Below are 20745 nucleotides of genomic sequence, written 5' to 3'. Positions count from 1 at the left end.
TATCCCTGATTTGAAAGCACGCTGTGAATCCACAGTCCTGAGTTCTTTTGTTATTGCTTTTTCAGCCTACAGCCACTTATGGCAGTTGATGACTAAGTGCAGTTGTAGGCTATTGGCCATTGCACAACTGTAACAGCGATGAGCAGGCGGGACCGCTCGTTTGCCTCTCGTGTCCCCTCCTCCATTTGAACGCGCTCAACACAGCAACCCGAAATCTCAAATTCTTCCTTACCACCTGTAAAGAGAGAGACATATCACTGTGCCGACCCCCCGTGTGTCGACGACGTTTGCTTTTTCATCAATTTTCAGTTCTTTTTTTTTATTTATTTTTTTGACCTCTCAAGGAAACCTACTGCCTCTGATCACTGCCTTATGCGCTCCCGCAGGGCTTACAAGGTAAAGAGCCACTAACACAACGTTGCATTATGCTACGTAGCCACATTCATGCAAATGGTTAAGCGTTGTGCGAGGACTAACTCTCTGATGTCAGTACCCCAGGTTAGGCGGTTTTCAGGTCACACGCCTCAGTTCCAATGCTGTAGGGAAAAAGCGTTTCCGTGCGTAAAGTTGAGCGGGTGCCTGGATACACGTAACTAAAAGGGACCCATGCTGAAAACCACATGCTCGTCTCGCATGGACCCCATTTTGACCGCTTTATAGTAAGCACTGCCGTTTCCTGCAAGCGCGCCTATGTGTGCGACTCCAGACGACTCAGAAACACCGCAACTGAATTGCACGATTTCCCTTTCCTGCAACTTGCCCCCTCAGTACTTCACAGTTGAGTTGGGCGAGTCTACATTCAGGGGCTACTTAGAATGCATTGTCTGTAACCGTGATCATGTAATACGAGAGGGGTGATTCCTGGAGTATGTTAAGGCTGGATTTGACTGTGCCAGGAGCAGCAGTGTAGCCTGTCCAAAGAGGCGCTGCGATGCATGTGAGGAGGGTGGCAGCTGTGAGATTTGGACTAGGGATGCGACTGACCCGGACTCTTAAAGTGGTCTGAACGTGGTGTTGGGGGAGGTATTTTGGAATGGAGTGAAAGCGGCAAGTGGCCCCACAGAGCACACACTCACAAGCAAGGCAAGCGGCAAATCAGAAGTGGTGGAATAAGTACACACACTTAGGCATGAAACCCTTGAGAAAATCGTCAGTTCAGGCAGGAGCGAGAGGCGCATCTGAAGAACCCCCTTCAGCGGTAAATTACTGATGTAAGGTCTAAGCATATGAGCAAGTCAACTTGGAAAGATCAAAAAATGTAGTCATTTGTTTCAGTGAAACACAGAATCAACATGAACAGAGTAAAACATAAAACTGATACACTGGATTTGGGTACGACCCAACCTGTCTCAGCCTAATGGATTCTCACTCTCTCTCAGAGTTTGGCATTTGAGAAAAACTGCTAGAACTTACAATGTAAGTGACATCCTATTAATATTGTTTTGCAAAAGCACGATTTTTTTTTTTAAAAAGTGTGACAAAAAGATTTAAAAACTGCAAAATGATTCAAGAGCTGCATTTTCATATTCTAAATTAAACCGTGTTTTACGAACGACTCAGTAGAAAGAGGTGACCTTTTAGATCTTGATGGCAACAGTTCAGACCTGTTCTAGTTGGTCTAACTTTAGCCAGTCTGAAAGTGGGTCACTCGCGGGCAAATTGCTGAGCACAGGGTTCGATGTAGCCTACGTATAAAAATGCCCAGAGGGCTGTGTGTGATTGGAAGCCTTCCAGGTTCACTGAGACTCTGGGGATGGCTTCAGCGTCCGAGGGCTTCATATTTCTTCCAGGCTAAATGTTCGGTTGCCTGTATGCTCAGTAACATAACCATAAACTTGTACTATCTCTGATCATTGTGTAGCTTTTGTTTATACTCAAAGTTAAGATGCAAAAAGTTGCAGTTGGTGGTTTTTGAGTTTGACGAGTCAAATCAGTGTGCAAAATGTAAGTGACTGTAGCTGCTGTAAAAGAAGCAGTGTGTACAAAACTTGGATCTTGGGCTTATTACAGATTTGGGTAATAGTAATACACACACACACACACACACACAATGCATATTCATGATTACAAAGGTGATTAGTTGCTGGAATAGAAACAGATTGATATCCTGAGAATGAACTTTTTCTTCAGTGGACAGTGATGCCCCGAACCAGCTTTTTAATTGTCAAACCTACAACTAACTAGAACTTTGAACTATCACGATAAAACACACACACATATCAGCATAACAATGAACACAAATATGGTGTGTTGAAATGCACAATTTTATTGGTGCTTGTAGTTCTCTTCTACTGCAAGAAAAATGGAAATATTCGGTTAGGGGTATAAGGTATGGCGAAAAACCCTGATCATAAAAAAACAATCATAAACCATAACCAAATCTATTTTTTTATTATAGGTTAAAAAGTTTGAAAACTGGATATCTAAAATACTCTGATTGACACAATGTCTTCTGAATATCCTGGATGTCTTAGATCTTCAGCGAATGCCGACCGTTAGTCCGCCCAAATTATCAACAAATAATCAGAAAAGGCACTCCAGTGTGAATAAGAGATATCAGTAAATTTGGCCTTCTTTCATACACTTGTAGGTCCCCAAACTGTTTGCTTGAAAATTAAAAGGACTCTAGTGTTTTAGCATCATTGTCCTATCTTTGTCTAAAAACAGTTTATACGGGCTGGGTCCTGACCTAAGAAAGCTAACCATCTCTAGTAGTTGAACTGGGTGGAGGCAAAGGGTCAATCTTTTGTTTCCTAAAATATGCGATTATTTCTTCTGGCTTGTGTCAGAGAGGAGGATGAGAGCAGGATTGTTGTCTGTCCAAACAGGTAGAGGGCACTAAGTCATTTGTCCCAAATCCTTAGTCTTGCTCTAGGTTTGACTACAAATAATTATGTTTTTATGGTCAAAACTTGACTGCCAGTATGATGATGATAATTATAATAATTATAATGCTTAGATGTTCTTTCTTTGATTGTGGATACTCTTCAATTAGGAAACATTATGACCGGGCCACGTTTGTTGAGTGTTACTACCACCGCATTACTCATGTTTGTTGTTGTTCCTCATCCACAGGGGGGGTGCAGCGAAATAACTTTGCCTGCTCCTGACGGACCGACTGACCGACTGACTAACAGACACACATTACTGAAATTATTATTGAAATCCGCGCAACAAGTAATCAGATAGCGGTAATGTTGACTGTTCATAGGATAAGAATGCTTTCGTGTCCACCTAGCAGAGTCGGATGGCATCATGTGCACACAAAGATGTGTGGGATGGAAACAAATGGGAAATGTCAACAAGCAGCAGCCAGCACTCCACTGTTGCATGCTGTTCTTTCTCCTTAGTTAACCCACCTGCTAACTCAATAAGCTAGCCAACCATAGTGTGTGTATGCATGTGGGCAGTTGTTGAGCTGAACGACTCCGACATAGTAAGTAGTCCATTGCTGTGGAGAAGAAAACATAGAAGAACATACACTATAATTTTCCATTCCCCGAACAGCGTGCAGTGCAATTCAGTGAAAAGGATTAAAAGTTGCTTGTGTGCATTATAATATATGTATATGTGCACCTGAAGATACTGTCCAGGCTTAGGGATCTAGGCTTGAGTTTGGGTTTGCATTTTTAATTTCTATATTCTCACTGACTATCATTCCTAAAGCAGCGTAAGGTACTGTTGTGTCAGTGAAGTAAAAACCATTGTGTCATCTTACCATTGTCCAATTTGCCTTTCCATGACCTTTGCTATCAGGTATGTCAAGAACAAATGCTGAAGAAAAAGAAACATCAGCACAGTCAAGAATAGTTTGACTGTGGCAACAAGAGTGTGTGTTTATTTAAGCTTTCCCATTTTACAGAGTGTCTTACAGGGCACCCGTCAAGGCAAGTCTCTGTTGACCTGCTGAAATACTCTATATCCCTGCTACTTTTGTATTTTGTTTTTAGGGAATGCACTCCATCAGATTGCTGCCATATAAATCCAGTAATTGTGTAGTAGTATTGAAAAGGACTCCCGGTGTAAATGTCAAGCACCGCATATTAATAGCCTACTCTCATTGGTTCTGAAGGATCACACCCCCTTTCCGGTTCATCCACTCCCTCTTCTTTCTTCACATCTCATCTACTGTACTCAATCATGTCATTTTTAAACTCACAGAAGGTCGTGTCTGCGTGTCAGTGTGCGTACACTGAGATAAGAAGAGAGCCTGCTTTTCTAAAGCTAGAAGGGTTTTGTAACTTTAACTGTTACACTTTTGAACCTTTGGTATATATTCCTCTGGTTTCCCTGTGTAAATAATCTCATTACGTTGAATTCAAGTTGAACATGCATGTATGAATGTATGTGCTTGTGTGCATGAGTGACACCAAACTAAAGGCTTATCTGGATGCAGCCACCAGTTACTGCCACTTGTAAGAGCTTACTATGGTACATTTCTGTTACAGAGAGCTTTTGTAGATAAACTGGGTTACTGTGACTGTTTGCATTTGTGCAACTGCAGCTCCGTGATTACATAAGAGTTCAAGAGCATCTAGAGTTATTACTGTAAAAATGCATTCATTAGGGTTTCCACGGCCATCCAGCTACTGCTACGATTTGGCCCAGCTTGTGTGTGCATGTGTGTGCCTCTTGGAATAGCCAAGCCATGTGATTCCTCCAGATTCTATTTCAGAACGGCGGCCGTCGAACACTCTGCACTCTTCACAGCAGCCTGAAGAATAGTTGACAAATTCGTCGTTCAGTCCCTGCGTCTGTCATCATTCGCTCAAGCTTTCTGCTCAGATCAACAGGTGAATTGATCTGTAGGTGGTTTCAAGTGAGTACTTCATTTATATTCTTAGTCCACCTTGTGGGAGCAGCTTATTGCCATTTTGACACTAACCTGCAGCATTGACATTGCATGCAACATTAACAGAGCTTCACCGAGGAGGTTATGTGATCACCTGTGTCTTTCGTTTGTTGGTTTGTTTGTTTGTTTGTTTGTTTGTCAGTCAGCAGGATTAGGCAAAAAGTACTGGACCGGTTTGCACTGAACTTGGTGGAGGGACGGGGCATGGGCCAGGGAGGAACCCATTAAATTTGAGGCAGATCTGCATCATTTACTATGAATTTCAGTTCATTTCCTCTGAAGTCTGGAGTATGTTGTTTGACATTGGCCTTGGCGGGGATCTGCACTCTACTGAATAATTTTCTAGCTTCATTATGCTTTCTGTTTCAAACACAGGAGGTTGTTTGGAATTATCAGATTTCCTTCCATTTAAGGTTTCATCATTTTTTCTGATTGACCGTATTAACAGAAGATGGTTTTGATTCAGCAATTACATAACCTGTGTACCCAGGGCAGGGTTCATATAGGCTACTTTCTTTTGTGTTTGTGTGTGTGTGTATGTCTTCACTCCTGGAAGCGCTTTATGATTACCTTTGGGTATTTGAATAGTATTTTCATTCTAAGCTTTTATTAAATAACTTCCCGGATATTACAATAATTTGGCAAACGAGTCGCTGTCATAATCGGCTATTTATTTATCTGTGTTGAATCATAATATGGGCATGGGCTCAGCAATCTTACTGCTGCTGGATAAGACCAGTAATTTAATGGATTATTTGAGGAGGAGGTGTTTTATTACAGTTTTTTGTTAACAGATGACTGAGAACTTTTCTTTAAATTTTCTCAGGCACTGGTTTCACTGTATGTCTGCACTTCTTTATCATGCATCTACATTTGCTTAGTTTGTTAAATGTAGTTTAGTAGTTTAGTTTGCAGTTTAATGTAGTTGTTTATGTAATGTTTAAATACAACGCAGATCAATTTTATTTGGAACTTTATTTGGTTGTGATAATCCCCTAGAGGCATCCGTACATCCATGAATTCCCTGGGCTAGGCAGCAATTTGACTTTCATGTCAGTATAATATACCATATACAGTATGTAATTAGACAACTAAAAAAAACTGCACTAACAAGTATAATCTTGTATGAGATCTGTATTAAGAGAAAAATGATAATGTTGTAGGCTCCTAAGGTGGGCAGTACCACAATGGTACACAATAAGGGAGCCCTACACCAAGGAAAAGTGAGGGGTGTGCCCCTCACTTTTCAGAATCATATTTCTGTCCCACCCACTTTTACAATGTGTATATATATTGTTTATGTAGTACAATATATTTTATGTGGTTTATTTGTTGTTCCAAAATTTTGTCCTGATTCAAAATTGCAAAGAAGCCAGACGAACAATGTCCTGATGTCCACTACGAAGGACATATCATAAAAAATATACAATGGACAATAGACTTGTTTTTTCTAAAAATTGCTAAAATACCCAAAATGTAATTTTTCCAGGTCTCAGGACGCCAAGGGATATCGAATGCTTTAAATGTACTTGATGGCTTTCAGGGACACTTCTCCCACTACAAATTTAAGCTTCATTAATATGAGTATATTAACTCGCCATCGTACAACATGTATAACTCAATTATACTTTTATCAAATGTGGTCTAATAGGCCAGGTTGGAAAGTTGAACTGTATTTGAGCCTGAATGTTCTCTGTAAAGAAAAAAAGCTTGTCACTTTAGCTTACCCTTATGTGGAAGTTTCCATGAGGTGTGACATGACTGTTGCACTCTCCACATGACCTTTCTAGGTGTATGTCCTCATGTCAATGGGTTTTGGAGAGATGCCATTATCTAGAAATGGGTCACGGTGTTATGCTGCTGCATGCCGTTCACTCAATTCCCAGTCTTTCTTCCATGGGACATACCACAGGACTTCTGCCAGACTGCCACAACTTAATTTACATTGTTTACACCCCCCCCTTTTTTTCCCCCTTTCCATTCCTCCATCTAACCTTCATATTTTTTTCTCCTTCCTAATATCAAGTATTACCTCTCAGTATGTGAGCTCACCACTGGGGCATGTGTATGAGATGTTGGACAGACTACTGACCCAGAGAATCTTCTCAGTAACCACTTAGGAAAGACGTCTTACAGCTGTTTTTTTTGTCTCCGGAGAGTTTGATTTGAAACGGCTCATTCCTTCCCATTTTTTTAAGTTTTCTATGACCACCTACGATCCCATTTTAATATGAGTCTGTGTATGAATGTAGTTAAGTCAAAAAGTAACGTGCTTCCAAAGAGAAATGTGTTCTGGCTGACTCTTTGACATTAAGGCTGACTTCACCAATTTTACACATGAAGTCCTGTGTACTCGGCACAAGGAGTACAACTTGGCCTGTGAAAACAGTTGTATCATGTCTTCTGTGGTTCTAAAGGAACTTTCTAAAGCTCTGGAAAATAAATATGATGACATCAGAGGGGGTTTTTTTTCAGATTCGGCTTGGGATTTAAAAATTTAACAGAAAGCCTGTGTTACAAACTGGAGGTGAGGGGTTTAAAAGAAGTTGGCATGTAGAAGCAGGGAGGATGTAATGAAAGATTGTCATGAGTTGCATTTTGGGAATTGTAGGATCCAACAGTTTTTGAGCTTGACCCATACGAGGGACGAAAGGTCAGGTAGTCCTAGCCTATGCTGCTTCAAAATTGACCATTCATTGTTATAATCTTTCACTAGTGAGCCCCCCCCTCAACTGTATGGAAGTGCAATAATACGCCCTTCAATTTCAGATTAAAGATTTAAATCCGATCCCATTTTTGATTATCAAAGAATAATAATAATAAGAGCGAGTGTTTGTCACAGTTCAGATTTTTCTTCCATCTATTTTCTTCCATAGGTATTTCATTTGCTGTCCATTAATTCTGTTTACTTTGAGCACAGAAAATAATGGTGGATTATCCTTGTTTGTTCTGTATGACTCCAAGCTAAGGTAAATAGTAGCAGTCTTGGTAGGTTTTCTTTCTTCTGCTATGTGTATGAGTAATCCAATCTGGTGAGGCTCCACGGCATGAATCAAGTGTTTCTGTGCCATGAATTTTGATTCTCTTTGTCTTGAACAGTCTGTTCAAGGGCTATACCTCCTCGCCTGTGAGTTGCATTGTGTTATGTAACGTGTCGGCAACGTATCCAGCAATAAGAGGGATTATCCCTATAGGCCCCAGGTTTTTTGGCAGTCACACATTTTGGATTTGGGTTGCATTATGTAACATCCCAGAAAACAGCGTTCTACTTACAACACGTTTGTCAAGCACAAGTGAACCCCTTTACCCGATCTGTAACACTTGACCACTGTATGGCCAGTGATTATTGATGTAACCGCAAATGTAGCTTCTATATACAGTACTTTCACAGAAACACCTGACGTGCTACTGTACCACTGGATTGAGCATCATACAGGTTTCTTTTAGTATATATTTTTGTTCAATTAATCTTTGGTTTTTTAGTAAACCAGTCAAAGACAGAGATGATAATGAAAAATAAATTTGCACAGATACTAAAGCTGTCCATTCAACTACAGGTGCGAGAAACTTACTTCTTTTAATTACTGTCTTATCTATTTTGTTTGCCTCCCATTAGGGTGTATGTGACCTCTCCCCCTCTCCCCTGTGACCTCTGAATCCCGGTCGACCTTCTCCCCCTCCCCTCCCTCACTTGAGGCCAGACTGTAATCCATGGCGCTCGGGACGCTTCTGCGTTTCGGGAAGCAGTTGCTGAGGGTGAAGGTGGTGAACTGTAACACGGAGGACTCCCGTCTGTCCCGATGTCTCAGCACGTTTGACCTGGTGGCCCTTGGCGTGGGCAGCACGCTGGGCGCTGGCGTCTACGTGCTAGCTGGGGCTGTTGCACGAGAGAATTCGGGTAAGTTAACATTACTGTTTAGATTAAAAGATGTCTTCTGAGACAATTCATCTAAACATGTGAACCCCCCCCTCCCCACACAGGTCCTGCTATTGTCTTGTCCTTCCTGATAGCAGCCTTAGCCTCAGTGTTGGCTGGTCTGTGCTACGCTGAGTTTGGAGCTCGTGTTCCCAAGACAGGCTCAGCTTATCTTTACTCCTATGTGACTGTAGGGGAGCTCTGGGCTTTCATCACTGGATGGAACCTCATCCTCTCCTATATCATTGGTAAACTATGCAGCATTCCTTCTATGTTGTCTCCTTTTTTGGCACATTCTAGTTATAAGTCCTAGATTAGATTTACAGGATATTTGAAGAACATCAAGTACCGTAGCTCAGTGACAAAACAGGGAAAGGACACCGAGAGATACCCTTCTGTTGCCCTCTCTCAATCGCAGGTACCTCCAGTGTGGCCCGTGCATGGAGCGCCACCTTCGACGAGCTGGTAGGGAAGCACATAGAGCAGTTTTGCAGGGAGTACATGTCTATGGATGCACCGGGTGTATTGGCAGAATACCCTGACATGTTCGCTGTTCTCATCATAATCACCCTCACAGGTAAGAAGACCTCTCTCTTTCTGCTTGTTTCTCTCGCTGGTGTTATCACTTTTGTTTCACATTTAGCATATTTTATCTTTGCTATTAAGCAGCGTCTCACCCTTGGATTTTTACCACTGTAACTGCTGACATTGCTGCTGGGGCAGATATTCACCATAGATACTCAGTTAGCCAATATGAGTGCAAAACTTGTGTAACGAGGTTAATTTATGGATGTGTCTTATACTTATGTGTCTCTTCCTCCAAATACATTGTCATTTTCTTTTTCCTTCCTTTGTCTTCTCTGTTTTCTAAGGTCTGTTGGCATTTGGGGTCAAAGAGTCAGCGACGGTGAACAAGGTTTTTACATGTGTCAACGTCCTAGTCCTGTTGTTCATGGTTGTCTCTGGGCTGGTCAAGGGTACTTTGAAGAACTGGCAGCTAGACCCTGAAAAGATCCTGCATGCCCATAATACCAGTAACTCCAGCCTCAAGTAAGAATGTAGACATACACACTCACTCCTTTCACATATCAAAGATGTTGTGAAACATCCTGTTATGTTGGATATTACATTTTTCAGCATAAAGGGTCTCAGTTACTCAGGATAATCCACAGACCTCACTGAAAACTACTTTCTTATTTTGTAATTTTTGTTAACTGACCCTTTAAAACAACAAATTCATCCAACACAGGTAGATTTTTTTGCTGGTTTTATTCATACCGTACTTCTCCCGTCCAGTCTGACAGACGTCCTGCCGACCAAAGAGAGTTTAGGAGTGGGCGGCTTCATGCCATTTGGACTCACAGGCGTCCTGTCAGGAGCTGCTACCTGTTTCTATGCCTTCGTCGGATTTGACTGCATCGCCACCACAGGTCAGTGCTGCATGAAACCAGAAAACACTCTGTTGGCCTTTTCTCCTCTTGTTCCACCACTCAAAACCTTTCCACTGCCTCGTGAGTATGTTTCAGTTCCAGGGGGGTGGTGTAACTGGATCTGGAGTTGGGACCATTTCAATCCTAAGCTTGTCTAAAAATCCAGGAGTATTACATAAGAGGGGCAGGGCAGACAGGAAAGATGCAGTTTAGTGCTTTTGGCCCAGTTTTGCTCTTGGCAGAATGCCAAGCACTGTGACGCAGGTTAGGGGCATAAATCAGGTTTGAGATTTGAGGAGAAGATGTTAACAAGTTTTGTTGTGCAGATCTACACCTGTTAATAGGTGTGTGTCTTTGTGCATGTAGTTCTATGTAAAGGCTTCAAGGTCCCTGGGTTGTAAAGCAAAAGGAAGAATTTACAAAATTTCTTCCAGCTTCCCTGCTCTCCGGCCCACCAGCTTTCCCCACCCCTCTTTTTCCTGAATTCTAATTCGCTAGCGCGAAGTTAACCCTGAATGATTGCTTGAGTTTGGCTTGTGGGGGCATGTCTGTCACACACAAACACTCACACAACCTTAAGCCATTATATCATCTGTGTGTGTGTGTGTGTGTGTGTGTGTGTGTGTGTGTGTGTGTGTGTGTGTGTGTGTGTGTGTGTGTGTGTGTGTGTGTGTGTGCGTGTGTGTGTGTGTGTGTTCTGGCTACTTAAAGTTAAGTTGTCATGAAGCCATTATCCCTTCCCCCACCCACAAACACATACGCAGCCACACATACATGCATACAACCGCTACCACTGTTATGCTTGTGACCACTGACCTTCCAATAATCTGGGCCAATCAGGAGCTGTCACCTGTCATGAATAGTGTTGAAGGAGAGGATCCAGAAGGTGTTATACACGCTCCATCACCACGATGTGATTTCACTGCAGAACAGGACCAGAGTGTTTGCTTTAGGAGTGCTGTTGCATAATCGCCCACAGCGGAATAGTTGGGTGTTTCAGTCTTGTGGGTGCTCAGGGAAAATGAGGTCCTTGTTCAATTTATTGCAAAATACCGTGCTGAATGTTTCTTAAATACATCGGTTTGCCAAGTGTTCAACATTTCCTGGAATTCTGTCAGTGCAGCCATAAAGGAGTGGATGCTGTGTACAATTCAGAATCCGCTCAATCCTTGCATTAAAATACGAATAGTATTTAGCTGAAGTAATAACAGTTGCACACATCACAGCTGAAGAAAGTTAAATTGAGTCTCCTCCAAAATAAATGAACTATCCCAGTCAAACTATTTATGGGGTCATTTGACAATTTAGTACACAGTTCAGTTTATTTTAAGATGTTATTCTCAATGCAACCAAATCAATTTTACTAATCTGTGATGCTGGAAACAGTTTATGATTGTGACCTAGCTGATCATGACAAATTGTCATTATACACATTTGATAGGGAGATGAAGTTCTAAATTATGTTACAGCTACCTGCTTTATTATAGTACCGTGCAGTGCAGTCATCTGTCTTGCAGTTCAAATAGGCAGGACCTTTATTCTTTCAAAAATTAAATACAAGCCAAAAAAGTTTTAAAGACAAATGTTAGCACCTGGAGAAGTAATCAATGAGTAAAATGGTACGTATTGATCCTATAACCGTGTCTTTCTACACCCTAGGTGAAGAGGTGAAGAACCCCCAGAGAGCCATCCCTATCGGCATCGTATCCTCGCTGCTCATCTGCTTCGTAGCATACTTTGGCGTTTCTGCCGCCCTCACCCTCATGATGCCCTACTACCTGCTGGATAGCAAGAGCCCTCTGCCCGTAGCGTTTAATTATGTGGGCTGGGGAGGAGCCAAATATGCTGTAGCTGTAGGCTCTCTTTGTGCTCTGTCCACTAGGTAAGCAGTTACAAACACCTGCACTGGTTTGCCGATAGTTTTAAATGCTCATGTACTCTAGTTCTCTCTCTCTCTCCGTGAGTGTATATTTAACTTCAGGGGGCATTTGATCCCTTAACTAAAAATAAGAGCACTGCTAGAATATATTGTACCATCAGTGTACGTATGTGATTATGTAACACTGACTAATGTCACCAAAAGACACCACAAGTTGCATTTTTACTAATAATTGGTTCTTAATGGTTATATAATGGTGGTATTATTGTACATACATACTTTATTTTTTCTACATGAGTATTGTTTTGATCTCTAATTATAATGCATGATTATGAATGACTGTATATACATTCTTAATTTTAAAATGTGTGCATAGTATATTAAACATGTTCCTGAATGTCACTACTATTCTTACCCTATATGTCATGCACAGTACATACGGTATTATGCTGTGTAAATGTAATATATGTATACTGTGTGGTCTTCTTTGTATATGTGAGCTGGTGTCTTTGTTCATGTATGTTTCACGGCATTCTCGTGGGTGTAAGTGTGGATACTATATATCCTGGTCTTCCCCCCTGGTAGCCTGCTGGGTGCTATGTTCCCTATGCCCCGTGTGATCTGGGCTATGGCCGACGATGGGCTGCTTTTCAAGTTCATGGCTGAGATCAGCCCCCGCACCAAAACCCCGCTAATCGCAACCCTCACCTCGGGCATAGGGGCAGGTGAGACACTAACACGCATGTTTTAAACAGCATCCATGTACACTGGGGCTTCTTTTCATGCTGCAGCGCTGAACCGCACTGGGTTGCAAATGTTCTGGCTTGCCAGTTGCGTACTCTGTCCTAAAAGTGTGTATTGAAGAAACCTGCCAGAAAGCAGCAGCTAAAGCATAAAAAGGGCATCACTAACTACTGTGTGTAATCCTGTCTTACATGACTAGGTCTTTTTTTTTGTTAGCTGAGACAGTCCAGGTTATTGTATCTCTACTTTGGCATTCATCTAACATGGGTCAGTGACTGTACTTTTTTTTTTCTAACGAACCTTAGGAGACTTGAGGAATAGTTTCTATTCGCATCCTAGTGGTGTAAGGATGAATATCAGCATCAAACTAAACTGCATGGTGAAGTGACCTAAGATTTTACATTGGAACGGAGAGTAACAGCATGTGAAGCACCACGTTTGCTATTTGAGGGATAGAAATTTTGCATGCTGGCATCAGAATATCCTTGGACCAACATCATGTCCCTGCTGCTCTACAGTGCAGCAGGTCTGGTATCCCGTTGCACATTCTCCTGCCCCAAATCCCTTAACTCCTATTTTACCAACTATGTTCGTCTCCTTTCACTAGTTCTTCCCCTCTCCCCCCTACTGACCTCTTTCAATTCTTCCTTTCCTCTTCTTCTACTACCCTACACCAACTGTCACCCCAATCTGATGTTTTTTTCCCCACACCACCCCAGTCTGTTGGGTTCCATGTTCCCCCTACCCCGTATCATCTTTGCCATGGCTCGGGATGGGCTGCTGTTCTCCTTCCTGGCCCGTGTCAGCGAGAGGAAAGCCCCCATAACGTCCACTGTGACCGCCGGGGTTATGTCTGGTAAGGTGAACAGGGAATATGGAATAAGGAGGGATAAGGAAAGCAGGGAGAGAAGGGTGCATACTTGAGAGGGAATGAGAGAGGGAGAGAGGGTGAGGGAGAGGAAGATGGTATGAGATGATGTGGAAGTTGAATAAAAGGAAGTCAGGAGTACAACTTGTATTCTGAGGTGAGGCCTCTGTTAGCAAACAGCCGTAGCTGCTAATTAGAGGGTCACCAACTTCCTGCTGCCACATATGTTTGTATCTTTAAAACATGATGGATTTTTTTTCTATTACTCAATTGTTTTTGTATCAGAGGTTCTTACGGTCAAACAGATACTTTCATCTCCCTCTCTCTCTCTCCTCTTTCTTGCTCTTTGTAGCAATCATGGCCTTTCTGTTCGACCTGAAGGACCTGGTGGACCTGATGTCAATAGGGACTCTGCTGGCCTACACATTAGTGGCTGCCTGTGTCTTGGTGCTCAGGTCAGTGGGGAGTCATAAGTATATAGAGACTAGCCCGGGGCACTTGGAGATTAATTTCCACGTCTGGTCACCAACTTCCTGCTGCCACATATGTTTGTATCTGTTTTTAGCAACCAGTGAAGCTGGTTATCACTGCATTACCACTGGGACTAGCAGCTAGTTTTAAGCAGTGTGAATACAGAGTGAAGTTGCAATGGTAAATCAGCTCAGTGCGTGTGTTTGATTGTGTCAGGTACCAGCCGGAGCAACCCAGTCTGGTGTATCAGATGGCCAGTACCCAGGAGGAAGTGGAACTGAGCGACGGCATCAGTGTCCCCAGCATGGGCATCCTGGCTGGTGTGGAGGAAAGGTTTAGCTTCAAGACCCTGCTGTTCCCAGACAACCCTGAGCCATCCACATTGTCAGGCTTCACCGTCAACATCTGCGCCTCTCTCATGGGTAGGTGATCCGGACTTACTGTCATATGATGATAAAATACAAAAAAACCTGAATAAAATTGGGAGAGTTTGTGTGTTAGAACTTCGGAGTCTTTATTTTCTTTGAATCCAGATGAAGATTTAATAGATTAATTTCTTGGGGGTGAAATTTCATGGCACTTGTGCGGAGTTAAGCATTAAATAATCTAAAAATGAATGTCCCTCTGCAGGAATGTTGATCCTGGCGTTCAGTGTACTGGCAGTGCAGGGAGGCGCTGCTGTGTGGAACGTCGCAGCCCTTAGCGTCATCTTCATCGTGTGTCTCCTCCTCACCTTTATCATCTGGAGACAGCCTGAGAGCAAGACCAAACTCTCTTTCAAGGTTTGATTCCAGAAACTCACTCTGTGTAGAATCGTATGGATTTAAAAGTGGTAGTTTTGAGCACTAGTGTTCCAACACTACCTCTGGTCCTTATGCTTAATGTTTTTTATGTCTCAACCCAAACCACCATGTTTCCTTTCTTTGATATTTGACTCGTTAGGTTCCAATGCTGCCCTTCATTCCAGTGATCAGCATGTTTGTCAATGTCTACCTGATGATGCAGTTGGACAGAGGCACTTGGATACGCTTTTCAGTCTGGATGGCTATAGGTAGTTATACTCTGTTACCGTCCATCATACCTTGTCTTCCCAGAGTTTATACTGACATACTCGTTGCAGAAATTGCACTCACGACTACAGGGGAAATATTTTTTTTGCCATGACACCTCTCACTTGAGCGTCTCTGGTTTAAGGATGGTTGGTTTCCCTGCTCACGCACTTCACTGCAGATGCTCTCAGACGTATTGCACAAAACTGGCACTTAACTTGCTTTAGTTGCTTGAAATAGGCAGTGCCACACGTGACCATTCTGTCTGGCCTATTGTGTCATCGGTTTGTAGTTGCAAGCAAGAACTGATGTGAAATATGGTTTTGGCGTGACATACAGCAAAGAATCTGACATGGAGTTTTGTGTGTAGCCTGCCAAAACGAAACATGGATGATGTTAAAAATTGTTATTTTTATGCTCTAAAATGTTGCCAGTAGTTTCTCACATTAAAAAGCTGACTCTCAATTTAAAAAAATAAAAAATAAAAGAGCTAAATAGATAGCTTATCTCAGGCTAACTTTGGTTGTCTGGGAGTTTATTTTCACTCTGCTGGCATGAGCATGAGCTGGCTAGACAACCGACTGGAAGTCTCAAAAACAACCTAAAAACATCATTCAATTTTACAGTGACTATATTACACAAACACTGATGCTATTCCTTACTCTGCTTTTTCAGGTTTTGTGATCTACTTCGCCTATGGTATTCATCACAGTGCTGAGGCCGCTACAGCCCGCTCATCTCCAGACACAGAGATGATCGGCTTCAAGCAAGACCACGAATCAGAAGCCATGTCACCAGAAAAGGAGGCCTTCATTCACAATGGAATCAGTGCCAGGGAAGAGGACGATGGAGATTTGTAGGACGCATTACAACGTGCTGCGTACACTTTAACCTGGCCTGACGCCAGTCTGTTTGTGTAAGAGCCTCTCTGACAGGACAACTCCCAGTCCCTCACTGGTAGTACCCCTTGTTGGGAAAAGTAATGATAAATACCTTTGACCTACAGTAAAATACAAAGACCTGCGATGTTCCCCTTCAACTGCTGGCTAGAACACAGACAACCGGTTATAATACTCATGCAAAAACAGAACTTCTATAGCCATAATTGACATATTCTGTTATTTCAGTATTGTGATATAAGCTTGTTACCCCTTGTTTTTGGCCGGGAGGTTTAACTGCTTGTTATCGCTTGGCTGTCTGAAGGAGGAGGTTCATGTTGGAGACATGAAACATGTCACTATTTCAGGGAGGTTCAAAGATATTGGGAAACCATAGCATGTGTTTCTCTTCATGTTCGGTCATAGTAACTTCTTTGGAGAGCGTCTGGGTTACATTGCTGGCAGCAGGACTATGTGCACATGTGGTTACAGCTATCGTCTAGGTGCCAGAAAGTCCTGCAGGGATACATTTTTTGCCCTTTTTTCGGTTAAAACAAAACAACTACTGTATATATCCACATAATTCTGAAAGTCAGATAACACACATCAGTATTAAATACAGATTGGTACTGATAGCTGCATCTTCTTAAACTTGATCAACTCTAATGTAACTGATGTTGAAAAGCTGCCCTAACAGTCCAGTCCTGTCAAGTGGGAGCTTTCACATTAAGCGCTGCAGCACACTTGGCTTGTCAATTATGTAATTACCCTTGCCCACCAGCCGAAAACGGTGGTCAGGCCAGTGGCTGCACATATAATTTAAACTTTCACAGTGTCCAAGTTTTAGTCTAAACCGTACCGTATTGTGATTATACGGTATGGTTTAGTGCTGGCATCTGTCCTAGCAAGAAGCAGTCATAAACAATCATACACCATGGATCTGGCTTCAAATTATGATGCAGAAATGGCTGTATAACCAACATATCCTGTTGGAAAGTTCCTTAATCTGAGATACAGAGATTCAGAGGATGTGATTCGGTCTTAAGCCTAACAGCCACATTATTAAATTAACTAGTAGTAGTTTGTTAAGCGATACCTGATTTTACATGCTCTTCACCATAATAATGACAGTTGTTAAAATACACTCTTTGATTTGGGATATTTAATACCCTGGGTTAAAAAATATGGAACCTGATTTGTACATCAGGTGCGGACATTTGCAGTTTCTAAATGCCAATTAATGTCATGTAACAATATAGAGTAGTGGATTTTCACAGTGCTGGCTGCTGTGTCTGTTTGCATCTGTAGCTTGCAACACTTAGTCTTTTCAAAAAAGAATACAGCCCAACTTTATTTTTTCTTAAAATGTTCAATTTGGATTCATGTATTTGTTCTCAATTTATTTTACACCTTTTCTCGTGTTAATTAATGTCTTTTTATTACCCCCTTCCTAAAAATGTTTTTTTCCAGTGTGTCTTTCAGATTATAAATCTGATTGAACATAATATTTACAATTACAATTACAAAGTAAAAGCCTATGAAGAATTTGATCAGGTGGAATTTCACCACACATGTAAATTTATTTACATCATTTTTTGTTGTTGCTGTGGCTGTCATTAAAATACCCCATGCTTTTAGGTATGTTTTCTCTTTTCACAAACTTAAAAGAGTACTCCACCGATTTAGCGTTGTTGGACTCATGATGGACATTTTTTTTAAAAAGGATCAAAATCACTGCAGCAGAACCATCTTTTTTTATCCCACTCACTCTTTTTCCTTTCCAAATCCGTGTGCTTACATTACCCACACTGCAAATCAACCACAAACAGTCCAATTGGAGATTCAGGTGTGTTATGCTAGTAGCGGAAAATGTAGTCTCAAGCCGCTTGCCTCAAGCAGAGAGGGATGAGGAGCAGGCTACAGAGGTGTGGTAAGCTCACTTCTTTCTAACTCCACACCCCCAGATATTTTCAACTTTCAAACTTGAAGTCTTCAGACCCAACCGACACTGACTCAAGTGACATCACTGGAGGACATTTAGACTACTCAGCTCAACACTTATCATATCATCAACACTTCAACAGCGTTCTCATCAGTTTTAACCCTACAGTGCATTCACTATGGTTTTGGGAGTCCTTTACAACAAAGTACGTGTGTAATCATGTGTGTGTGTATATATATATATATATATATATATATATACTCATTTATATATACATGTTTTGTATATTTCTTAGAGTAAATTATTTGTAGATACGAGAAAAGGCTTTTTGTTATTTTGAAAGCCTAATGATTTTTGTGCATACGTAGGATCATCTGTCTTCAGGTTGGTTGGCTGTTTTTTGTGTCTAACTTTGTGTTCCCTTTACTGTGTTTACATGATCAGTGCAACTGAAACTTCGTAAACCTTGTAAACTGTGGCTGACCTAAGCAATAATGCCTTATTAACAAAAAAGTGCAGTTATAAATCAAGAAATATAGGATATTGGCATGAATGTGGCAGAAACAAGTGCTTTGGGGTCATAGTGGGCTGCCTGTAATGCAGGACTTCATAGTAGAAGTATAATAATAATCTGTGGCACCACACTACTACGACAAGTATTACTTTAACCAACCATATATGACTAACTCTTTCAGGGGTTTTGGTCATTTGTGTACTCAACAAAATAATATACCTTGCTGAATTGATACACTAAGCATTACTCTTACTGAAATCCAGTTATATCTACTTATTTGGCAATTCTTTAATTTCAGAAACATGCAGTCTCACAAATAGTCAAATAAAGTTAAAATTCACTTTTCCTATAATTGTATTTGTTTCAAAGTAATTTAACTAACTTTTTTCTCTCCATGACATTAACATTTAATTTTCTTTTGAATCAATACAAAGGGATTCATGTGCCTCTTTTGGCAAAATCAGTACTTGTTCCTACATGTTATGCCAAACTTTTCAGAAATAAATACTATGTATATACACATACAGCATATAAACTGATAAAAGAGGAATCTTCTTTCCTTTTAACATGTGTCACATTATTATGCTTTTGATGTTTCAAATCCATTACCAGTGTTGATGAGCGGCAACTTCATGTTTATGTTTTTTTTGCTGTGATTACATCACTTCCTCAGACATTTTCTTTTTGTTCTTTTTGTTGCCCCGTTTTTTTGCTTGGTCATGGTTGGCTTCCAGTGTGTTTAAAATTGTGTACTTTTTGGTTTTTATTTGAAAAAGCACAAAAAACAGTCTACTTGTTGGGGTCACACCAAGGAGTCAGTCATCATCAGTCGTTTCTTATTTGTTTATTCATCGCTGTATTTCATGTCAACATGTCTGACATGATAAATGTGCCTTGCGGTGAGCATGGAAGTGTGTTCTTGGCCTTGCAAAAACTTTGGCTTTTTATTGAGCTTTCAACCGCATCCCACAGCAACCTCCTTCAGCAGTTGTCAGTGTATCATTTACAACATCTAGACTTACTGTAGGCTAGGTGATGAAAACTATGTGGATCTAGGTGGACCTTGATTTACATTTTGTTTTTGTTTTTTTTGTCAAGATGCATTCTGGTGTTGTGTATATTTTCAGTGACACACCCGTAGCCTATTAGTAGGTCAGCATGAAAAGGCGTCCAGGTCTCGGTTAAAATGTTAAACAACTGTCTGACATGTGACTGTTCCTAACGAAGCAGAAGAAGACATATATTGCGTCTTTACTATATACATTTCACACTGAAAGCCAGTGTGTGTGGGGGGGATCTGAAATGTCTTTATTTTGGCGCCATCTGCTGGTAGATTAAAGCACCCAGGGAGAGTGAGAAGCAACTCATGGATTATTTTATTTCTCTACAAACAAGAATTTATGCCCAATCACACAAAAAAACCCTACACACAGAAACTTTAATACCAGCTTCAGCATTCATGCTAAATAGTAGGCACTTACTCCTATAAGGTAAGATTTGCTATATTGTTTTTGCCTGTGTCCGTGTCTGTGTGCCTTTTTGTTAAAAGTCTGTATGTTTCATGCATAAATCCTGTAAATAAAACGACCTTTTCAAAATCCACCTGGTCGATATTAATGGTGAAATCCAGTGACTTCATGGCGTGGAGAGACTTCCCATCACCCTTCTCCCATAATCCAGCAGAGAGCGCAAATGTGTTGAAAGAGAAAAGGCCCGGCGCCTGAGCATACGTAGGATGCTCTGCGAGGTGTGAGTTGCAGCATCAGTACCACACCTCCTCCTCCTCCTCCTCCTCCTGTCCGCAGCATCTCTCTCTCTCTCTCTCTCTCTCACCCTGCACTGTTTCTGCCACTCGAAGAGGAGAGAGAGAGAGAGAGAGAGAGAGGATAGGCACGCTTGTGTTTTGTTTTGCAACTCCTGCATTTGACCGACATTCTCCAATGAATCAACACCAGAGAAACCTGAAGGTAAGTCACACAAGTGAAAACACACTGCGGGTATTTTATAATAATAATAATAATTATTATTATTATTATTATTATTATTATTATTATTATTGTTTTGGCCACGATGCTTCGGAGGCCATCGTCGGTTTCCTGAAGAAGTGTCGCACGTATTTTGCCTGTAGAATCCGGGTCTTGCTGCCGACTCGCTTCGCTCAGGGTTCTCGGCTAAAGATGGATCTGATCGTGTTGTGCTTTT

General features: G+C 41.4%; 1 protein-coding gene across 4 annotated transcripts; it reads left to right on the top strand.

Annotated features, from left to right (window-relative positions):
- Nucleotides 1–198: 198 nt before the first annotated feature.
- Nucleotides 199–20145, top strand: slc7a1a (solute carrier family 7 member 1a). Of its 4 annotated transcripts, XM_040149938.1 has the most exons (14): nucleotides 199–396; nucleotides 4676–4819; nucleotides 8469–8750; nucleotides 8834–9016; nucleotides 9187–9345; nucleotides 9641–9818; nucleotides 10065–10198; nucleotides 11858–12080; nucleotides 12663–12802; nucleotides 14042–14144; nucleotides 14377–14582; nucleotides 14791–14942; nucleotides 15103–15211; nucleotides 15885–20145. In XM_040149938.1, exons 3-14 carry the CDS (start codon nucleotides 8564–8566, stop codon nucleotides 16067–16069), a joined length of 1959 nt encoding a protein of 652 aa, XP_040005872.1. In that variant the 5' UTR covers nucleotides 199–396; nucleotides 4676–4819; nucleotides 8469–8563; the 3' UTR covers nucleotides 16070–20145. The 4 variants fall into 4 exon arrangements, with proteins under 4 accessions (XP_040005872.1, XP_040005873.1, XP_040005871.1 ...); XM_040149939.1 differs by lacking the exon at nucleotides 4676–4819; XM_040149937.1 differs by lacking the exon at nucleotides 199–396 and having other exon boundaries at nucleotides 4341–4819.
- The last annotated feature ends 600 nt before the right edge of the window (nucleotides 20146–20745 follow it).

This window comes from Xiphias gladius, chromosome 17 (assembly GCF_016859285.1).
Source record: "Xiphias gladius isolate SHS-SW01 ecotype Sanya breed wild chromosome 17, ASM1685928v1, whole genome shotgun sequence".
Taxonomy (NCBI): domain Eukaryota; kingdom Metazoa; phylum Chordata; class Actinopteri; order Istiophoriformes; family Xiphiidae; genus Xiphias; species Xiphias gladius.
Note: the sequence above shows the minus strand (reverse complement) of the source record. Positions and strands in the feature narration are given on the sequence as shown.